Here is a 16,843-nt window from a genome sequence, read left to right as displayed (position 1 = left end):
AAGAAAAGTAGAGACTACGACAAATCGTTGTAGGAGGATTGCCTGTTGAAAACCAAAAAAATCAAAACTGAACTAAACTGGGGGAATTACCGAGAAGCAATCACCGAGTGAACAACGAACGGTGGCTTGAGATTGTTCTTAGTATTGTTCTGGTGGGGCTGCGACCATCACCTCCCAACATCCCCCAATTGTTGGTCACTTCCAATGGAAAAGATGGAAAAAGCGAATGAGTATTGGTCCATTTTATATGACACTGCTGACAAGAAGGGTTGATGCTTTATTCAGATATAATTCCACGGCGCCATAAGTTTTCCCCCGATCTCTTGCCCCTGCTCACGACCGTGATTACATCGCTGGAGCAGACCCTCGACAGCCTCTTGCGCCATATGAATAATCTTCATCTCCTCTGACCGGCCTCCTCGCACAAGCCTGCCATCCCTGACCAAGATGACTCCATTCACCACCGTCATATCAACATCGCGACCGGTACATCCATGAACAACCGTGGTGACGGGGCTGACCGCACTGCTTGAGGATCGACTGCTCCACGGCACGGCCCCAAGTCCACCAGCCCCATACGGATCCACCACCACAAAGTCGGCCTTTTTCCCTTCTTCCAGACTCCCAATCTCATGCTCAAGGCCCAACGCCTTTGCTCCATTGATGGTTGCCATCTCCAAGGCAACCTCAGCAGGAATGAGACTTGCATCCTGCTGAACGCCTTTGTGAAGAATCCCAGCCAGATGCATTTCTTGGAACATGTCATAGTGGTTGGAGCAAGGCGCACCATCAGTGCCCAGCGACACATTCACTGGCGATGGTGCTGAAAGCATGGACGGGACTGGGGCCACGCCAGATGCCAGTTTGAGATTGGAACTCGGGTTGTGAGCCACCGAGGTTTGAGTACTGGCCAGTAACGGGATGTCGATATGCTCGTCTAGGTTGACCATGTGTGCTAACACCAGTCGATGGGAAAGCTGATCCAAGCCTTGATCTGACGGTGTCTTTTGTCCGCACAGCTTTGCGTCCCGAATGAATTCCATGGCGCTGCACTGATAGGTATCTCGGTAGATCTTTCGGTCTCGTGGGGCTTCGGCACAATGCATTGTCGCTGATATTCCATGCCTGGCACACGTCTCGCCCAGTTTGAGATAGTGAGAGATTGATGTGCCGCGTGGTGTACCGGCGGCTGCCCATACTTGAACCCGGCCCCCGTGGCTATTATGGTGTGACTGGTGTGCTTTTAAAAGTTCCGGGATAGACATTGCGAGAAGATCACGGTCTCTCGGGTCGGTGATTGACAATTGTCGATTTGTCTCGGTGAACTTGACCAGTTTGCCCTGCCGAAAAAGATTCCCCTTGTTAGCTAGGCGCTTCCTTGTGAGGTTGAATTTACAGACTCACCAGGCACCCTCTGATTCCCATCTCGCCAGCCACTTCGCAAATCGCATCAAACCCGGCACGATATGTCAACATTGGATCCAGGAAGCAAGTTGTCCCGGTCTTTAACATTTCAGCCATAGTCAGGCGTGCAGCTCGAACACCATCATCCCCTTGAAAAGAGGCTTCTAGGGGCCAGATCGCGTCGCATAGCCATCCATGTAATGGCAGATCCTCGGCCAGTCCTCGAAGAAGAGATTGGACCAGATGAGCATGGGTATTGATCAACCCCGGAATGATTATCTTCCCGTCGCAATCAATTCTCTCTGCATCTAAGGGTAGCTCTCCCAAGTATGGGCACTTACCGACCGATGTAATTCGGTCGCCATCGATCCGGATGTACCCGTCGCGAATTACCTCGCGCCGTCCATTGACGGTGATTATGGTTGCGTGGTCAAATAGTTTACAGCTGGTCGTAGCTGTTGTCGTAGACATGGTGGCCTGAAAAATCGACGTCAACCTTCGAATCTCAGTTGGAAAGACTTGTATTGATTTTTAGAAATGGACATCTTTTTGAAGTTTCCCCCGATCGCGGAAAGGCGCATCTCGGGTTTCTCAGAACCTCGGCCGAGGCCAAGACATCTCGCTTGCTTATCATTCCCCACGGGCCCTGATAACTTAGCGTGATCATTCGCGATACAAACCGGGGTAAGAGATATGATGAAAGAGATATGACTATCTTCCATGATTGTCTTACGAAGGGATGATAATCTTCCAAAGTATAATTCTCGATGATGTGCTATATATCGGACACGATCGACGTCCCGTCGAGGGAAGATTCTACGTACAACGCCCGCCAGCCGGAATCAAAAGAAACCGAATTTTCTTGAGTCCTGCTGAAGATCATGGATGCAACACGGAGGTTACCGGAGAAAGAACAATCCGATATGCCGGTCACTTCTTCTTTCGATACATTCGAGACAGGGGATAGAGATTCACGCATCATCGAGATTGCGCCCGTCGCCGAGACCCGATGGCAATACCTTTGTCGTTACTTTACTACTCGGGATGGATGGATTGGCAACTACGTATGTCGGACGAGACATGCATATTGAGCGAGAACTAACTTTGTCAAAACAAGGACTATGCATATCTCGTCACTCCAAACATCTGGCCACTCAACAAGAAGTACAAGGATTATCAGGCACCATTCTACGGGTTGAACGACGAGGTGCCAATTCTTTTGACCATCATCCTCGGCCTGCAGCATGCCTTGACCATGATTGGATCAGTCGTTTCACCTCCTCTGGCCATTGCAAGTGGTGCTTTCTACTTGAACGCGGAAAAAAGCCAGTACCTTGTTTCTGCAGCCTTCATCACAACCGGCATTGCGACTGCTCTCCAGGTGACGCGGGTACACTTTGCCAAAATTCCCTTCTACATTGGAACCGGTCTGCTCTCAGTGGTAGCTCCCACGTTTGATGTCCTGGCCATCGCATTTAGCTACTCTGATATGCGTTACGCAAATGGGACATGTCCTACAGCATCTGATGGATCGAAGTTGCCATGCCCGGATGCGTGGGGTGCGATGCTGGGAACTATTCTTTGCACCGTTTGGATTCAGATATTGCTTTCTTTTGTCCCGCCAAAGACCTTGAATCGCATTTTCCCGAAGGTTGTCACTGGTACCCTCCTTCTTCTCGTTGGTGTGTACCTGATCTCAAGTGGTATGGAGAATTGGGGTGGCAGTTCCAACTGTGATGGTGGCACTGGCTACTATGCACTTTGCCCGAATACTGCGGCTCCCAAACCATTGCCTTGGTAAGAACATAAATTCGCAGAATTCGCAAATCTAGGTACTAATTTTCTATAGGGGTGATCCAAAACTGATAGGCCTCGGCTTCAGTGTCTTCATCACAATCATTTTCGTCGAGCTTTTCGGATCACCACTCATGCGCTCTGCATCTGTTGTTCTTGGCCTAGCCGTGGGTTGCGCGATCTCCGGAGCCACTGGATACTGGTCAAGAGAGAATATCAACGCAGCACCCGTCGCAACTTTCCTCTGGGTTGAGACATTCAAGTTGTCGGTAGATGGCGCCCTGGCCTTGCCTCTTTTGATTATGTTTATCTGCGAGGCAGTCAGCTGTATGCCTGATATCCTAGCTACGGCGGAGATTTCCGGAGTAGATATCGACGGGATTGAGTTCAACAGCCGCATTCAAGGTGGTATCCTATGTGATGGCGTGGGTAGTCTGGTTAGCGCTTTGGGTACAGGATTGCCTATGGTCAGTCAGGCAGGAAATAACGGTGTCATCTCGTTGACTGGTTGTGCAGTATGTGCCTCACCACTCTACATGCATGAAGACAGGACTTTAAGCTAATCTAACAACCCCGTACAGAGCCGAAGAGCAGGTTGGTGTGCCGCGGCCTTCCTAGTTCTCATGGGCATATTCGGCAAATTCGGCGCAGTCTTCGGCTCAATGCCCCCATCCGTCCTGGGAGGAATGCAAGTCTTCCTATACAGCACCATTGTTGTCGCCGGTGTGAAAGTCCTCAGTCTTGTCGAGTTCACTCGTCGAAACCGCTTTATCCTTACAGCCGCTCTGGGCATTGGATTCATGGACATTGTTTCTCCTAGCTGGTTTGCGAAGATTCTGGCTTATCAAGGGTCGAATGTCCGACTGCAAGGGTTCGAGCAGGGTATCAATCTTATGGTTGAGACGCCATTCATTATTTCGGCTGTTGTGGGTGTGGTCCTGAATCTCGTTCTTCCGCATGATGGTAGTAAGAAGGTGGAGATGCTGGATGGGCGAGATGGTCGGCCGGCACTTCCGACTTAAATAAGATGTATTGGAGGACCTGTGAATAGCTATAACTAATTTCCGAGAATCACATTAATAATTGAGGGCTGTTAGCCCAGATATGGATACTTTCTGATCGCTGTAAATTGTTCGATAATTGTCTCTTATCTCATCTGAAGCCTAGTGCCACGGGTGTTGTTTGCTGTAGACTCAAGCCAGAGACGGGCCGTGAACGGACCGTGTGGTTCCCATTCTCACCACCAACGGGCGGAACACGGTCCGTTAACGATAATTGACGAACACGCACAACGAAACTATCTAGTATAAAAAGAATTTCAAATTGATAATAGGGCCGTATATCTCCTATACATTCATTTACCGACTACAATATGGACAAGAATCAACGAATTGTCATCATCGGAGCTGGTGTCTTCGGACTCGGAGCAGCCCTCCGATTCAAGGAGGAGGGTTATACTTCCGTCACAGTCCTCGATCGCTCTATGCCACCCGTCCCAGATGGATCAAGCAACGATATTTCTCGCATTATCAGATTTGACTATGGTGATGCTGTATACGCAGAGATTGCCAAAGAGGCGTACGACTTGTGGAAAACTCCCGAGTTCAACGATGCTTTCTACCCTACGCCATGTTTGTGGGTATGCCAGGAAGGCAAAGCAGACCAACCAGTCCAACCGCGAGCTCAAGAGTACAGCGCAAAGACCAAGCGCGTTTTGACTGAGATGGGACAGCCATGGCATGCCGTTACAAGTGTGGGGGCAGCCAAGGAGAGATTCCCCGAATTAACGGGACGATTGGCTACGCCCGGATTTGATGGATTCTACAACACCAACGCCGGATGGGCTGATGCTGGCAAAGCAATCGGTCGTCTTGCTGCTCGCTGTATTCACGCTGGTGTTTCTTTCATGACTGGGCCTAATGGCCATGTCACCGATTTTGAGAAGAATGCCGACGATGGCATCAAACAGGTCCGCACCGCTGATGGCAACAAGGTGGAAGGTGATAAATTCATCATGGCCACGGGTGCATGGACTGCAAGTCTAGTCCCAGCCTGGAACTCGATGCTCGCAGCTGGCCAGATCGTCGGGTATCTTCGACTTACTCCTGAGGAAGCAGTCCAGCTCAAGAACATGCCAATTTATTTCAATTTCTCGACTGGATTCTTCTGTTTCCCACCACACGACGGCACCGGCTATCTGAAAGTTGCCGTTCATGGCTTTGGGTACACGCGGAATAACGAGAAAGCGAATGTATCATCGCCACCAACAACCTCCGTTGCTGCACGAGCAAACTTTGTCCCGGCAGAGGGATTGAGGAGGATGGAAGCTGGTCTCATGGATCTATTTCCCCAATTGGCCTCCCGTGGCTTCGAGAGAACTGGAATCTGTTGGTATAATGATACACCTACCGGTGACTTCATCATGGATTATCACCCCGAGCATAAGAATCTTTTCATTGCGACAGGTGGAAGCGGGCAGTAAGTCCAGATCTTCTCCCGAATCCAAATTTTTGAGTATGCTGACGCAGTATGTAGTGCATTCAAGTTCCTCCCGGTGATCGGCAAGTACATCGTAGGAAGTTTCGAGCAAAAGCTCCCCCAGAATCTCCTTGAAAAGTGGAAGTTCCCCACGCAATTCCGCGAGCGTTTCCAGGGCGAAGTGTTTGGTGGCGATGGAAGTCGTGGTGGCCCCGAGCGCCGGGAGTTGACTTCTAATGAACGAAGCACTTTCGACTCGGCATTGACTGCCTCCACTAGACAGAGCAAGATGTGATGCGAGTACTCGCAGTTCAGCATGCGAACGAATTATGATATAAGATGCTCCATATAATAGAACGCGACCGTGAGAGTTGACCAGGACATGCAGGAAGTGTTCGTAGTCATATTATCGTAGCACTATCTTCGAGAATCCTATCACGACAAGCCTAGCATCACTAGGAGAGTTGCCTCAAAGATGCTCCGACATAAAGTCTCCAAAGATCATCCAATCAGGAATATCAGGCACCAATGAGCCAGGAGCATTACTTCCAGCCCTGTCGGGGAATTGCCAATCAGATATCGATTCATCATTCAACATGGGCACACCCAACCCTTCAATGGCCCGATCCTCATGAGGGGGTACACCCGGTGTGGGTGTATTCTCCAGGTCGGCTTGTTCACAGAGATCACTTTTCCGCCTTGACCTCCCCACTGGCTGTTTCGTCGTCTTCCGTTTCTTCCTCGTCGGTGCGAGCGAAGAAGCCTCGGTCGCTTCAAGAGGGCTAGATGAAGAAGCGAGATCTAGAATGTCCCACATCAAGGCCTCATCTTCGGTCGACATTCTGGGCAGATTCGCCGGTGTGGGCATGCTCGACAATGCTCCCGAGAACCCGTCTTGATTGTAGAACAGAGAGCCGTAGTTGCTATGGCGGGCGGCTAGTTCGTTTATCCGATGGACCTGAGAATTGACATTGGAAGCGCATTCATAAGTATGGATGGATGGATGATCTTACCAATACATCCATGTTCTCCCAATGTGATGAGAGCTCTGTGATAAAGTTGACAAGGACTCGATATTCGTTGTTGAGTAAAAGTGCGATTTGCGGATTTTTATTCCCAGTGTGCTCGAGCTGGATCGTAGCAGCGATCGCGGCTAGATACCCAAAGAAAGGGTCACACAAGCGCAGATCAACCTCTGCCATTTCCTTAATAAATCTCGCAATCCACCGAGAATGAAGCAAAGATGTTTCAAAGGACTTCTGCAAAAACGTTGCCGACAGATTCTCGGTTAAATGACGGAGTTTGATCATTGTCACGAACGGATGGTGGAGAAGACACAGAATCGAGTGAAGAAGGAATTGAACACAAAGCCAGGTCGATAGATATGGCCGCGACTTAGGATCCTGGCGCGCTCGCCGTTTGAAATCAACGTTCATATAGCGATGTACGTCTGCGAATTGAGTCTCGAATATCATCCACTCTGATTCTAGGATTGCAAGTGCAGAGCCGGTTCGCCAGGGGGGCAGAGTGCTTGTGGGAAGAGGCTCAAAAACCCACTCTGTCGCTTTACCCCAGAGTGAGTATAGCCGAAGAAGACAAGCCATGATACCTTGGTCGACTTTTTGGCCTTGTTTCATTGACGTTTCATGCAGCGTTCCCAGCGCTGGAGAATCTTCCGAGACCGATGGGAAGAATAAAGTGAAGTGATTGTCAGAGAGGCACAGGGAGTAATTTCGTGAAGCATTGTAGGTGCGATCAAGCATGAAAAATGCCCAGGTTATTCGCCTTCTGGCCTCAGCTTCGGTCTTGGTGAAGGAGGAGAGTGTCTTTCCTTGGTTGAACCCAAACGATTGGATAGTGCGAAGGCCAACAGCGACCGAAGCACAACCACGGTGTGCATTCCCATCAGCAAAGTCTAGCTGAGCGACAAGAAAAGTCGCTTGTAGGAAGGACAGACCCATCTTGCCCTGCTGGTATTGGGTTGATAGTATTTTCCAGGCTCTCTCTGTACAATATTTGCCCGTAGGTGTATCGAGGTTGGGCATTCCGGGCGAGTTGACCGTGAGGCGACGAGTAAGCCCAACCAGAGCAAAAGCAATTTCTGACGGCAAAGAGCGAGCGTTTTCTCGGAGCCATTGCTCGACGAAAACACAATAAGGCTGGTCATGGAACTTGTTCAAATAGACCTCGACTTCGGCTTGAATGAATGCGGGTGAAAGTGGGCTAAAATAGGTGAGCTATGATTCTCCAACTCCATGTAAAGCTTGCACATACCATGCCGTCAACTCATCGTCCCCTGTCGCCATTTCGGCCACGTTGAGTGTTTCGTTATGCTGATTTTGGATATGCTCCAGAGCTGTGGGTAAATCCCCCTGTCGTGCTCCAACCAGGGCATGGGTCGGCGGTAGACGTTCTCTGATTTAGAGCAATTTGTGTCAGTCTTCATCAGTTAACAAAGGCATGAGATGAGAGTTGTTTTCTTACCGAAGTAGAGAGGAGATTTCGTCTAGCTTGAGCTCAATACGTTGAACTCGCCGTGCTGAATGGACATCAGACTCGGCCTCCTAGTTAATATGAAGCCATGGTCAGCAAATCGTGTTACTTGTAGTCGAATCGAGAGTGAAGCATACCTCGACTGATCCATCTAAATTATTGTTCTCGTCGATCGCGAATGCGCCACCGTCTCGGATGCGATTTGGTGCTTCCTGCGATCCGTACGAGCACCGTTGTCCCAGCCTGCCACATAGCGAACATGTGGGCTTCTCACCCGGGCAGCGAGCCTTCTTGCGACTGTGAAATTGAACGTGATCTTAGCTTCAAGCTTTGTACGCGCCTCATAATGCGCTCCTTGATCACAAGTGCACTTACCGACAGGGACCGCATGCTTGACGCGTACGTTTTAACGAAACCTTGTGGATTGTATAATTATCATTCGGAGTGCTCATTTCATTGTTCACTTGTTTGATGAGCTGCAAGTCTGTTCTTCAGTTGCGACAAAGCGAAATGACGCAAGTTACAGCTCGGTCGGCAGAAAACAAAAGCGAACAGCGAAATCGGACACACTCCGACGAACCAGACGGCTCCATGCGGAATACTCCGCCTCCAGTCCAAACTCCATGGGCCCAGAAGCCCGATAGGCACCGAGTTCCAGGGTAATCGGGTTTCTTTGGCTCCACCAACACAACTTACCGCGTGCGGGGTAAATATGATTATTCCTGTCGGGTCCGAATCATGATGTACCCGAGGAGATAAGGATAGCCCGCTTAGAGGATTGAACGTAAGTCTGCAGGAATCATAGGAAATGTATTAATACCACGTTGATTCTTGGGTAGCAAATAGCTCTGTTGGCTGATAAATCCGAGAAGACTGACTCGCCAAAAAAGGTATGCTGCCTGGAACTAGTCTCCCCTTGTAAGTCCTGCAATGAAGGCCAGTGGAAGGCGATTCCCAATCTAGGAATGCGTTCCTCCATGTTTCACCATTCTGGCCTAACAGTTAAATATGTACTCGGTAGCGTCAGCATATCGGCGGCCACCATCCAATACCCCGTGGAGCTCGGTTTCCAGGCCCGGGTGATGTTGGATTAGCCGGTCAGGGTAAATGTCAAGTTCACGAATACTAACCTTGCCTAGCGAAGCAAATCCGATCCACATATATCTCCCGCAAGGAGTTGCGAACCCTGCCATGTCGTTTTCCAGCAGTTCTGGATTGAAACCATCCTGTATAGTGAAGAAGATCAGAAATGATCAGTTTCCTTGGAGATCTGGTTTATTGTTAGCCTGAATCTATACTAATTGTCTACAAACGGGCTACATAATCTGAGATCCGATTATATAGATGGTGCATGTATTGCAGACATGTATTGCAGATTAAGCAGGCACTGATTGGAGGATTGAGTGTCGATAGGCTCTAGCGGCCACGTCGATCATGACAAAAGAACGTGCCACGGAAGCTGGAGTCGAATGTAAGGAACTATAGCCTACATCCATCCAACAGATAACCTACAAATTCCTTGATGCAGATGTTCATGTGATCGGCCCGGGCGCACATGACGCATGTCCTGTGCATTTAGGTTGTTGCGGGGAAAGTCACGAGATGTCCGCCACCTTGGAGTCAATTTGGAGACTCGTTTGCCTGGACCTCGTAAGGCGACTCTTTTTTGGGTTCTCGATGAAGACTGACTTATTATTAGGTTGACAAATTCCTTAAGGCTGCGGTCTATAGGCGCGGTTTTCAATTGGACTGATCCGGCCTGGGCCTCGCTATTTCTGACCTCCAAATCTGTGATTACGTGATACATATGTAAAACGAAGTCCTGTACGTTAATGAAAAAATAGAAAGGTTTTGGTAGGTAATATCGTGGAAGAAATTCGTTTCGCTTTCGCCTTATGCTACCCTAGTAAATCTCGAAAGGCTTCTAGAAAGCTCAATGCACAATATGGAATTAATTGTCATAGGTATATAAGAATCCTACCCATTAAACCCAAGAATACTTTTGAAAGATACATGAATGACTTTCTCAACTCTTAATGCTTATCTTGGAGGTTATACAAGGGCAGAACAGTTGCGGTATTACGAGCCGATTAGACCGGTGTGGCGTTTAAGAGAGCCGGTCGCCAGGGCCGTTCACCGCGGGCATCAAGTCTCCTGCCAGCCCCCGCAGTGTTGATTTCTTAGCCCAAACCCGCTAGCGCCCGTCCCAATTCAGTCTCCGTCCCGATCCTGTGATCGGAAACTGCCTTGAAACCCCGTTAGGACCCACGATTACTCGGTACGCCATCATGAGAACAACCATATAGACAGTAGACAGATACATAGATAGAGAACTATATATGAAGCTTTTTGAAGCCCTGGGTTAGAAAATCAATCCACAAGACCAGCGAAGCTTCCTCGTACAACAATCCCCCGGATTATACCTTCGAACAATCAATATGTCACCGATTTCGAAAAGCGACCTGGGCTTAGAAGATGCCGCAGGTAATGGGGCCTCCCAAGCGGAGAACTCCCCTTCGAGAGCGCTGCCTGCCTCTTGGTACACCTCCCCAGAAATGTTTGAGCTTGAGCGACGAGCCATCTTCTCCCGCAAGTGGCTCCTGACTAGTCATACACTCCGCTTCAATAAAACCGGTGATTGGCTACGATACACTATCGCTGGCTTCAGCTTCATTCTGGTCCGCGATAAGGAAGGTGCTGTCAATGCATTCCATAACGTTTGTCGCCATCGTGCATTCCCAGTAGTCACCGAGGATGGAGGTACTTCAAGAATCTTCTCATGCAAATATCATGGCTGGTCATACGGCCTGAACGGGAAGCTCGCCAAGGCGCCTCATTATCAGGATCTTAACGGATTTGACAAGAGCAAGAATGGTCTCCTCCCGATTCATGTTCACACGGACGTCAATGGTTTCATTTGGGTTAACTTGGATGGCTCCGAGAAGCCGGAAATCTCCTGGGAGAACGACTTGAAGGGAATCGACCTGCAACCACGATTCAAGGACTTTAATTTCGAAGAATACGCATTCGATCATGCCTGGGAATTGAACGGTGACTACAATTGGAAGATTCTGGCCGACAACTATAACGAATCATATCACTCCGTCAATACCCAGAATGACAGTGGCATCCATGACCCGGACACCACCCAAGGTCTTAAGAGTGCCAGCACCTACTACTTCCCTAATGCCTCGATGACAATCTCACCAAACTTCTTCTTCCTGCAACGATTTGTCCCGACCTCCGCCACTACCTGCTCCATGAGATACGAAGTTTACCGCAAGAAGGATTCTAGCGACGAGGATTTCGAGAAGATCAGCTCTACTTTCCAACAAATCATGTCTGAAGACAAGGACCTCTGCGAAAACACCCAGAAGAACCTCAACAGCGGGGTATTTGTCAGTGGCGAGTTGCACCCCCGCCTAGAAAAGGGTTCTCTTTACTTCCAGAATGTGGTAAGGGAGCTTGTGACTGAGTTCCACGAGCGTGAGGAGGAGGCGGGTCATGAGATCTGGCCCTCGCGGCAAACACTGCCATCCGGGGATAAGACTAGCCAGGAAGATATTGATTTCTGCTCTAAGCTGCAGAAGGCCGGCGACTGCTCAACTCAGGTCAGCGGCGATTGCGGTGGTGTGGCGGCATGCCACTCTAGCAATCCAGCATTGGCTTATTGATTTGGCGGGGGTTGCCTTTTTTTTTTGTGCCTCTTTTTTATGGTTTGCTCGCATTTCAGCCAGAACATCATTTCAGTTTTTGCATGAATTATAATAGTTTATTACGTGGATAATTACGAATCTTATTCACCTAGAATATCATCACATTTTGCCAAGAGAGGATTGTTTCATTTGTATTCGAAGGCAGACAAAATTTGCTGATGAATGATCCCGATGAAGCAAAATGCCTGTTGTAACCCCAAAATCCAATCATCCGCCACGATATGCATATCGAACAGTTGGGTTACCGATCCGCGCGCAAATTATAGACTTTCTTATCGGCTATCTCTTGTGAACCCCGCCTCATTCTCGTGTCGTATCCTTGGGCCCATGGACTTATCTCGAGTAGTGTTTGTTTCTAGCCTAAGATAAGAATCCCAGACCCAACGAACGTGCTGGAATCGAATAACCTTATCTTCATCGAATAAACCAACAGCCAATTCTCTTCAAGCATTCACCTATTACCCGTGGACTGAGAAAGGACCTATTGGAGCGATAAACAGTCCTACAACATTGATCTGCGACAGGGGTGTCTTCTAGAGGGGTTCTTTGTTGGACGCAGGATACTTTTGCCTTTTTTAGTAAGGTTTTAAGTTACATCACAAACTTAGTGTCGCCCCCCAACGGACCATTCCCGACCATCGTGTTCCTGCCGACGTAGTTCTAGCGCCCAGCAAGCAGACAACCAGGTTGAGTTTGGAGTAAGCATGGGCCCTTCCGTAGTCCAGATCACTAGTCGCTGGGTTTCTGCGGGTCACTTTCCACCATTATGCATGCTTTGTTTTGCGCTTTGTTGCCGGGCGCTGACAGGGCCTGTTTCCCCGCTCGTACACGCCAGTTTTGTGTTATCATGTCCCCGTCATTCCAAAACCCCTCTCGCCTCCCCCATCATCCCCCACCCACTACATCTTCTCCGAGGGTTATGGAAATTTGGCCTTCTTTTGTTGGACCAGATCTATTCTCAATCTATCGTTTTCGATCCATATAGTAACTTTTGTGCTATTCCGGTCAATTTCAGAGTTCTCCGAGTCGTGCTCGTCATATAATGCCACGTGAAGGCACTCGGGGAAGATTGCGTTCGCACGAGGCCTGTCTGAATTGCAGGTAAGTGTTTTTTTTCTCGTTGGTGGCATTGTAGCCCTCGTCATTTTGCCGCATTCGTGATTCTGACACCACATAGGAGGAAGAAGACTCGTTGTCCCGCTGAGAAGCCGGCATGTTCAAGCTGTGTTCGCCTGAACCAGCAATGTCTGTACACAGCCGTGCCAAGAGGCTCTCGCAGTGGCCCTTCTGTATGACCGTAATCCCGAGTCTACAAATGAATAAGATACTGACTATTCACTAGGCTGACAGACTGGCTTACCTGGAGGAGAAGGTCAATCTTATCTTGAACGGTGGCAGGTACCTATCACTTCATTCATAAATACTTGGCTTCTACAAAACTCTGACACTTTCTTCAGATCGCTTCCTCAAGACCAGAATCATGGTGGAAACAATGAATCCGCCGACACTGCGCACTCGGCACCCTCCTGTCCATCGTCAACCGATTTTGGGCCCTCTCTCAATGATCCATTTCTCCTTGGAATGGGATTTGAAGACTCGAAGATAAACCCGTCTTCGAGGATCTCACAGGCAGTAGATCTTTATTTTCAATACTGCCACAGACAGCCAATTTGGTGTTTTGATCGCGAAGAAGTCAAGGACACTAGCTACATCTCAGAAGAGCTGGTCTGCAGCATTCTTACACTCACTTCACGATTCTCGCAAGAGCGCAATGAGCTGCAACATTACGGTGATAGCGCTCGGACACTTGTCATGCTCCGGATTGCCAATGGCACTGTGGAGCTTGAAACGATAGAGAGTCTCTGTTTGCTTTCATTCTCTTCTTTTCTCGGTATGTGGCAATTCTTTATCAGGCCTAATACGAGAAGCTAAACATCTGTTAGATGGAAATAATCACCTTGGGCGGTTTCACCTGGGTCTAGCCCTCCAGCTTTGTCGCTCTGCAATGTTGGACCTTCACTCTTCTTACGGCATTGAATGTCCGTCTGCTGAACGTAAGAAAAGACTCTTCTGGAGTCTTCAATGCCTTGAGCAGGTATATGGCCAGATCAACGACATTCTCGGCGTGCCGGGGGATGTTCTACGGTCCTTTTACGTTTCAACGAGTGACGAACGGGGGCTCAAGAACCTAGACACAAGCCCTCCACCATTACCAAATGATGACCTTGGATGCACGAGCTCCGCGGACCTTGGCATATGGAATTTGGCGCTACATTTTGGGTGGGTCTGGAGCAGGGTGAGATCATACGTTTTTGATTGCGCTCAAAGCCGCTTGAAAGAGCCCTGGAGGCATGACTCGATGTACGCGATGATACTCTCGGACCTAACCGAGCTTGAGAACAAGCTTTCACCTTGCCATCGATATGACTCGGTTAAGTTTTACGAGCGAAGAGCAGAGGAGCTCAGGATTAATCGGGAATATTGGACCCCGTGGCTCAAGTTGCAATTCACCTATCACTCCATCTTGACAGTCCTCAATCATCCCTTCCTCTACATTGTGGCATCTCAATACAACCACAACTTGACGATCCCAAACACCTTCTGGAGGAGATCGTCTGAGCTGGTCCTCCTGCATGCTACTTGGGTTGTTCGACTTATCGACATGGTGTCTGAAAAGAAGATGCGACTAATCGATCCATTTTTTGGCCACGCAGCCGCAATTGCCGCCACGGTGCATCTTTACTATTGTTGTGCCAAAGATCCAAGATTGAAGTACAAATCAAAAACAGACTTTGCAAAATGCAGAAAGTTTTTGAAGAGCTTTGTATCTTTCTCCCCCGCCTGTGAAAAATTGGTATGTCAATTTGCCAGTGAGCAGACGAGCAATTTCGATACTAACAGTCCCAGAACCACACACTAGACAAAATGACTCGCATCGCATCCGGCTCAGAAAAGGTGGACTTTGATTGGGAGCCATCAAAGATCCATCTCAGTATTCCCCTGATGTGGGATCTTCTGCAAATAAACTGCACCCCAACGTCACAAGAAACATCGGCTGCTGGCTTGTTGCACCCTTCACTCAGCCCTGCCGTCTTTCCAGAGGAAGTGGAAAATTCGTCATCCACTCTTGAGATTATCGTCGCAATGTCCCCAGACATCACTGTCAATACTGCTGATGGAGGATCCGCCGCCCATCTACCACCTACTCTACCACCACGCGTTGCTACGGCACCTGCATCCCCGGCAAGTACAACAATGGGAGAGAAACTCGTTGCACCCGCCGACAGTCTGATGGCCAATACCCCATGGCTCTGGACTGAGCCTCCACAATTCATTGATATGGATAATCTTGGTTATCCCGAGTCAGAGTCCACCATGGGCAATGTCGACGGATTTTCCACTTGGTGGGATTTTGGAAACTTATAAGAGTATTATATTCATTCATCTCTATTTCGCACTTGACGAGCGTTTCAGGTCCACAAATGATAACCACTCAATCTTCAGGAGCTTGAAGATTCTAAGGCTACAACACCTAGCTTCGACCCAAGCACTGCCCTAACAACGAGTGCTCAGATGTCCCTCACGCGAAAACTCCCCATCCTCTACCAATCTATGCCGCCGCGACCATTTTCAGCTTCTCCTGCAACGCAGCAAAGTTCCTCTTCATCGCGCTCTCGGTAAACTGGGCGCCGGTCACCATTGGGTACTTTTTCAACGGCCCTTGGATCAACGCGTCCTTGCAGGGCTGGTTGAAGTACGCAATGCTGTATCGGTCGCCAAAATAATCCCCAGGCTCACACGGCGCCTTAACCCGGTGGAAAGTCGACTTGAACCGATCATCCGACCACGACATGAGCAAGTCCCCGATGTTACAAACGATCTCCCCTGTCTTCGCCTCCACCTTGGTCCACTTGTCTCCAATGCCGAACTCGGTAACGGATTCCCGACCGGGACAAATCTCCAGCCCACTCTGCCCTTCTTTCTGAAACAGTAGAGTCAGAAAGTCCCAATCCGCATGTGCCCCTGCGCGATGATACTCCTTCCCATCGGCTTCCTCCGGCAGCGCAAAGTAATGAAGTAACCGCATGGTGGTTTGAGAGTCCGATCGCGATACATCGTGACACTTGATGAAGAAGTTGTCCGGAAATCCCAGGCCCCGAGCGAAACACCGCATTAGACATTCCGATATCCCTTGCACGCGATGCATGAATGAGAGCGCAGTGGTTTGAAAGCCGGGGAGATGCTCGTCTTCAACCCATAACCCCTTCATATTGTCTCCGAACTGAAGTTGATAGGACTCTTTGCTGTCTGGTTTGCCGGTTGATGGTCGGATTTGTGAGTTCTTCTCCCAGCCGACGTTGTTGGAATTCCATGGTACGGTCGCTTTGGCGTCATCGGGTAGGTCGAAAAAGCTCTTTGATGTCAAGAAAACAGACTCGATATCTTCCTTGGAAATCCCATGATCGACCAGTGTGAAAAATCCCACATTCTCGGCCGCATCAATCAATTCCGCCGTGATGTTGTCGATACGATTCTCGAAATCGGCGAGGGAGATTTGGGGGATAGGGCGCTCGACATATTGAGTTTGAGCCATCGTGCTTGTCTTTATGGCGATGGAGACCAGGTGAGTTCAACGTGATCAATGTGGCTTAAACTCTTTCGTTTCGGAAATATCGAGACTGGTGCAAAACATATATATAATGTTGTTGCTGTGTTCTTTCGGAGCGCCCCAAGTTTCACTTATCTCCAGCCTCGGCCGAGGGAGGCGGCCGAGCTCTGCATCTCCCTCAGGTCACAGTCGGTGTCGTCCGAAAGCTCATGGGCCGTCAAAGATGTTTCACGTCGAATTTATTGCGTACATGTCTACCTCCTGGTCAAGAAAACACTGTTGCAAGGATCTGAGCAGGGAATTCTTTTCTTTTACTTCGTAGAGGGGAAGGGGAGATCGGGTGTCCAAG

General features: G+C 49.2%; 7 protein-coding genes across 7 annotated transcripts; 4 read left to right on the top strand and 3 right to left on the bottom strand.

Moving 5' to 3' along the window:
• Window positions 1-281: 281 nt before the first annotated feature.
• On the bottom strand, window positions 282-1,875 carry N7473_006439 (amidohydrolase; the record flags this gene model as incomplete). The annotated part of the gene is made up of 2 exons (XM_057152379.1): window positions 282-1,340; window positions 1,405-1,875. 2 exons carry the CDS (start codon window positions 1,873-1,875, stop codon window positions 282-284), a joined length of 1,530 nt encoding a protein of 509 aa, XP_057010184.1.
• Window positions 1,876-2,327: 452 nt separating this feature from the next.
• Window positions 2,328-4,220, top strand: N7473_006438 (uncharacterized protein; the record flags this gene model as incomplete). Its single annotated transcript, XM_057152378.1, has 4 exons — window positions 2,328-2,468; window positions 2,522-3,201; window positions 3,254-3,713; window positions 3,780-4,220. The coding sequence occupies 4 exons, from the start codon at window positions 2,328-2,330 to the stop codon at window positions 4,218-4,220; spliced, it is 1,722 nt and encodes a 573-aa protein (XP_057010183.1).
• A 350-nt stretch (window positions 4,221-4,570) lies between these two features.
• On the top strand, window positions 4,571-5,971 carry N7473_006437 (NAD(P)/FAD-dependent oxidoreductase; the record flags this gene model as incomplete). Its single annotated transcript, XM_057152377.1, has 2 exons — window positions 4,571-5,676; window positions 5,734-5,971. The coding sequence occupies 2 exons, from the start codon at window positions 4,571-4,573 to the stop codon at window positions 5,969-5,971; spliced, it is 1,344 nt and encodes a 447-aa protein (XP_057010182.1).
• Window positions 5,972-6,145: 174 nt separating this feature from the next.
• N7473_006436 (uncharacterized protein) lies at window positions 6,146-8,621 on the bottom strand (the record flags this gene model as incomplete). The annotated part of the gene is made up of 6 exons (XM_057152376.1): window positions 6,146-6,634; window positions 6,690-7,899; window positions 7,951-8,091; window positions 8,161-8,240; window positions 8,307-8,466; window positions 8,545-8,621. 6 exons carry the CDS (start codon window positions 8,619-8,621, stop codon window positions 6,146-6,148), a joined length of 2,157 nt encoding a protein of 718 aa, XP_057010181.1.
• A 1,986-nt stretch (window positions 8,622-10,607) lies between these two features.
• On the top strand, window positions 10,608-11,843 carry N7473_006435 (aromatic ring-hydroxylating oxygenase subunit alpha; the record flags this gene model as incomplete). The annotated part of the gene is made up of 1 exon (XM_057152375.1): window positions 10,608-11,843. One exon carries the CDS (start codon window positions 10,608-10,610, stop codon window positions 11,841-11,843), a length of 1,236 nt encoding a protein of 411 aa, XP_057010180.1.
• Window positions 11,844-12,927: 1,084 nt separating this feature from the next.
• N7473_006434 (putative C6 transcription factor) lies at window positions 12,928-15,311 on the top strand (the record flags this gene model as incomplete). Its single annotated transcript, XM_057152374.1, has 6 exons — window positions 12,928-12,986; window positions 13,063-13,174; window positions 13,228-13,283; window positions 13,343-13,776; window positions 13,829-14,739; window positions 14,793-15,311. The coding sequence occupies 6 exons, from the start codon at window positions 12,928-12,930 to the stop codon at window positions 15,309-15,311; spliced, it is 2,091 nt and encodes a 696-aa protein (XP_057010179.1).
• A 184-nt stretch (window positions 15,312-15,495) lies between these two features.
• N7473_006433 (uncharacterized protein) lies at window positions 15,496-16,479 on the bottom strand (the record flags this gene model as incomplete). Its single annotated transcript, XM_057152373.1, has 1 exon — window positions 15,496-16,479. The coding sequence occupies one exon, from the start codon at window positions 16,477-16,479 to the stop codon at window positions 15,496-15,498; it is 984 nt and encodes a 327-aa protein (XP_057010178.1).
• Between the last annotated feature and the right edge of the window lie 364 nt (window positions 16,480-16,843).

This window comes from Penicillium subrubescens (genome assembly GCF_028828155.1).
Source record: "Penicillium subrubescens strain IBT 31985 chromosome Unknown utg000004l_segment0_segment0, whole genome shotgun sequence".
NCBI classification, from domain to species: domain Eukaryota; kingdom Fungi; phylum Ascomycota; class Eurotiomycetes; order Eurotiales; family Aspergillaceae; genus Penicillium; species Penicillium subrubescens.
This window is presented reverse-complemented; position numbering and strand designations above follow the sequence as displayed.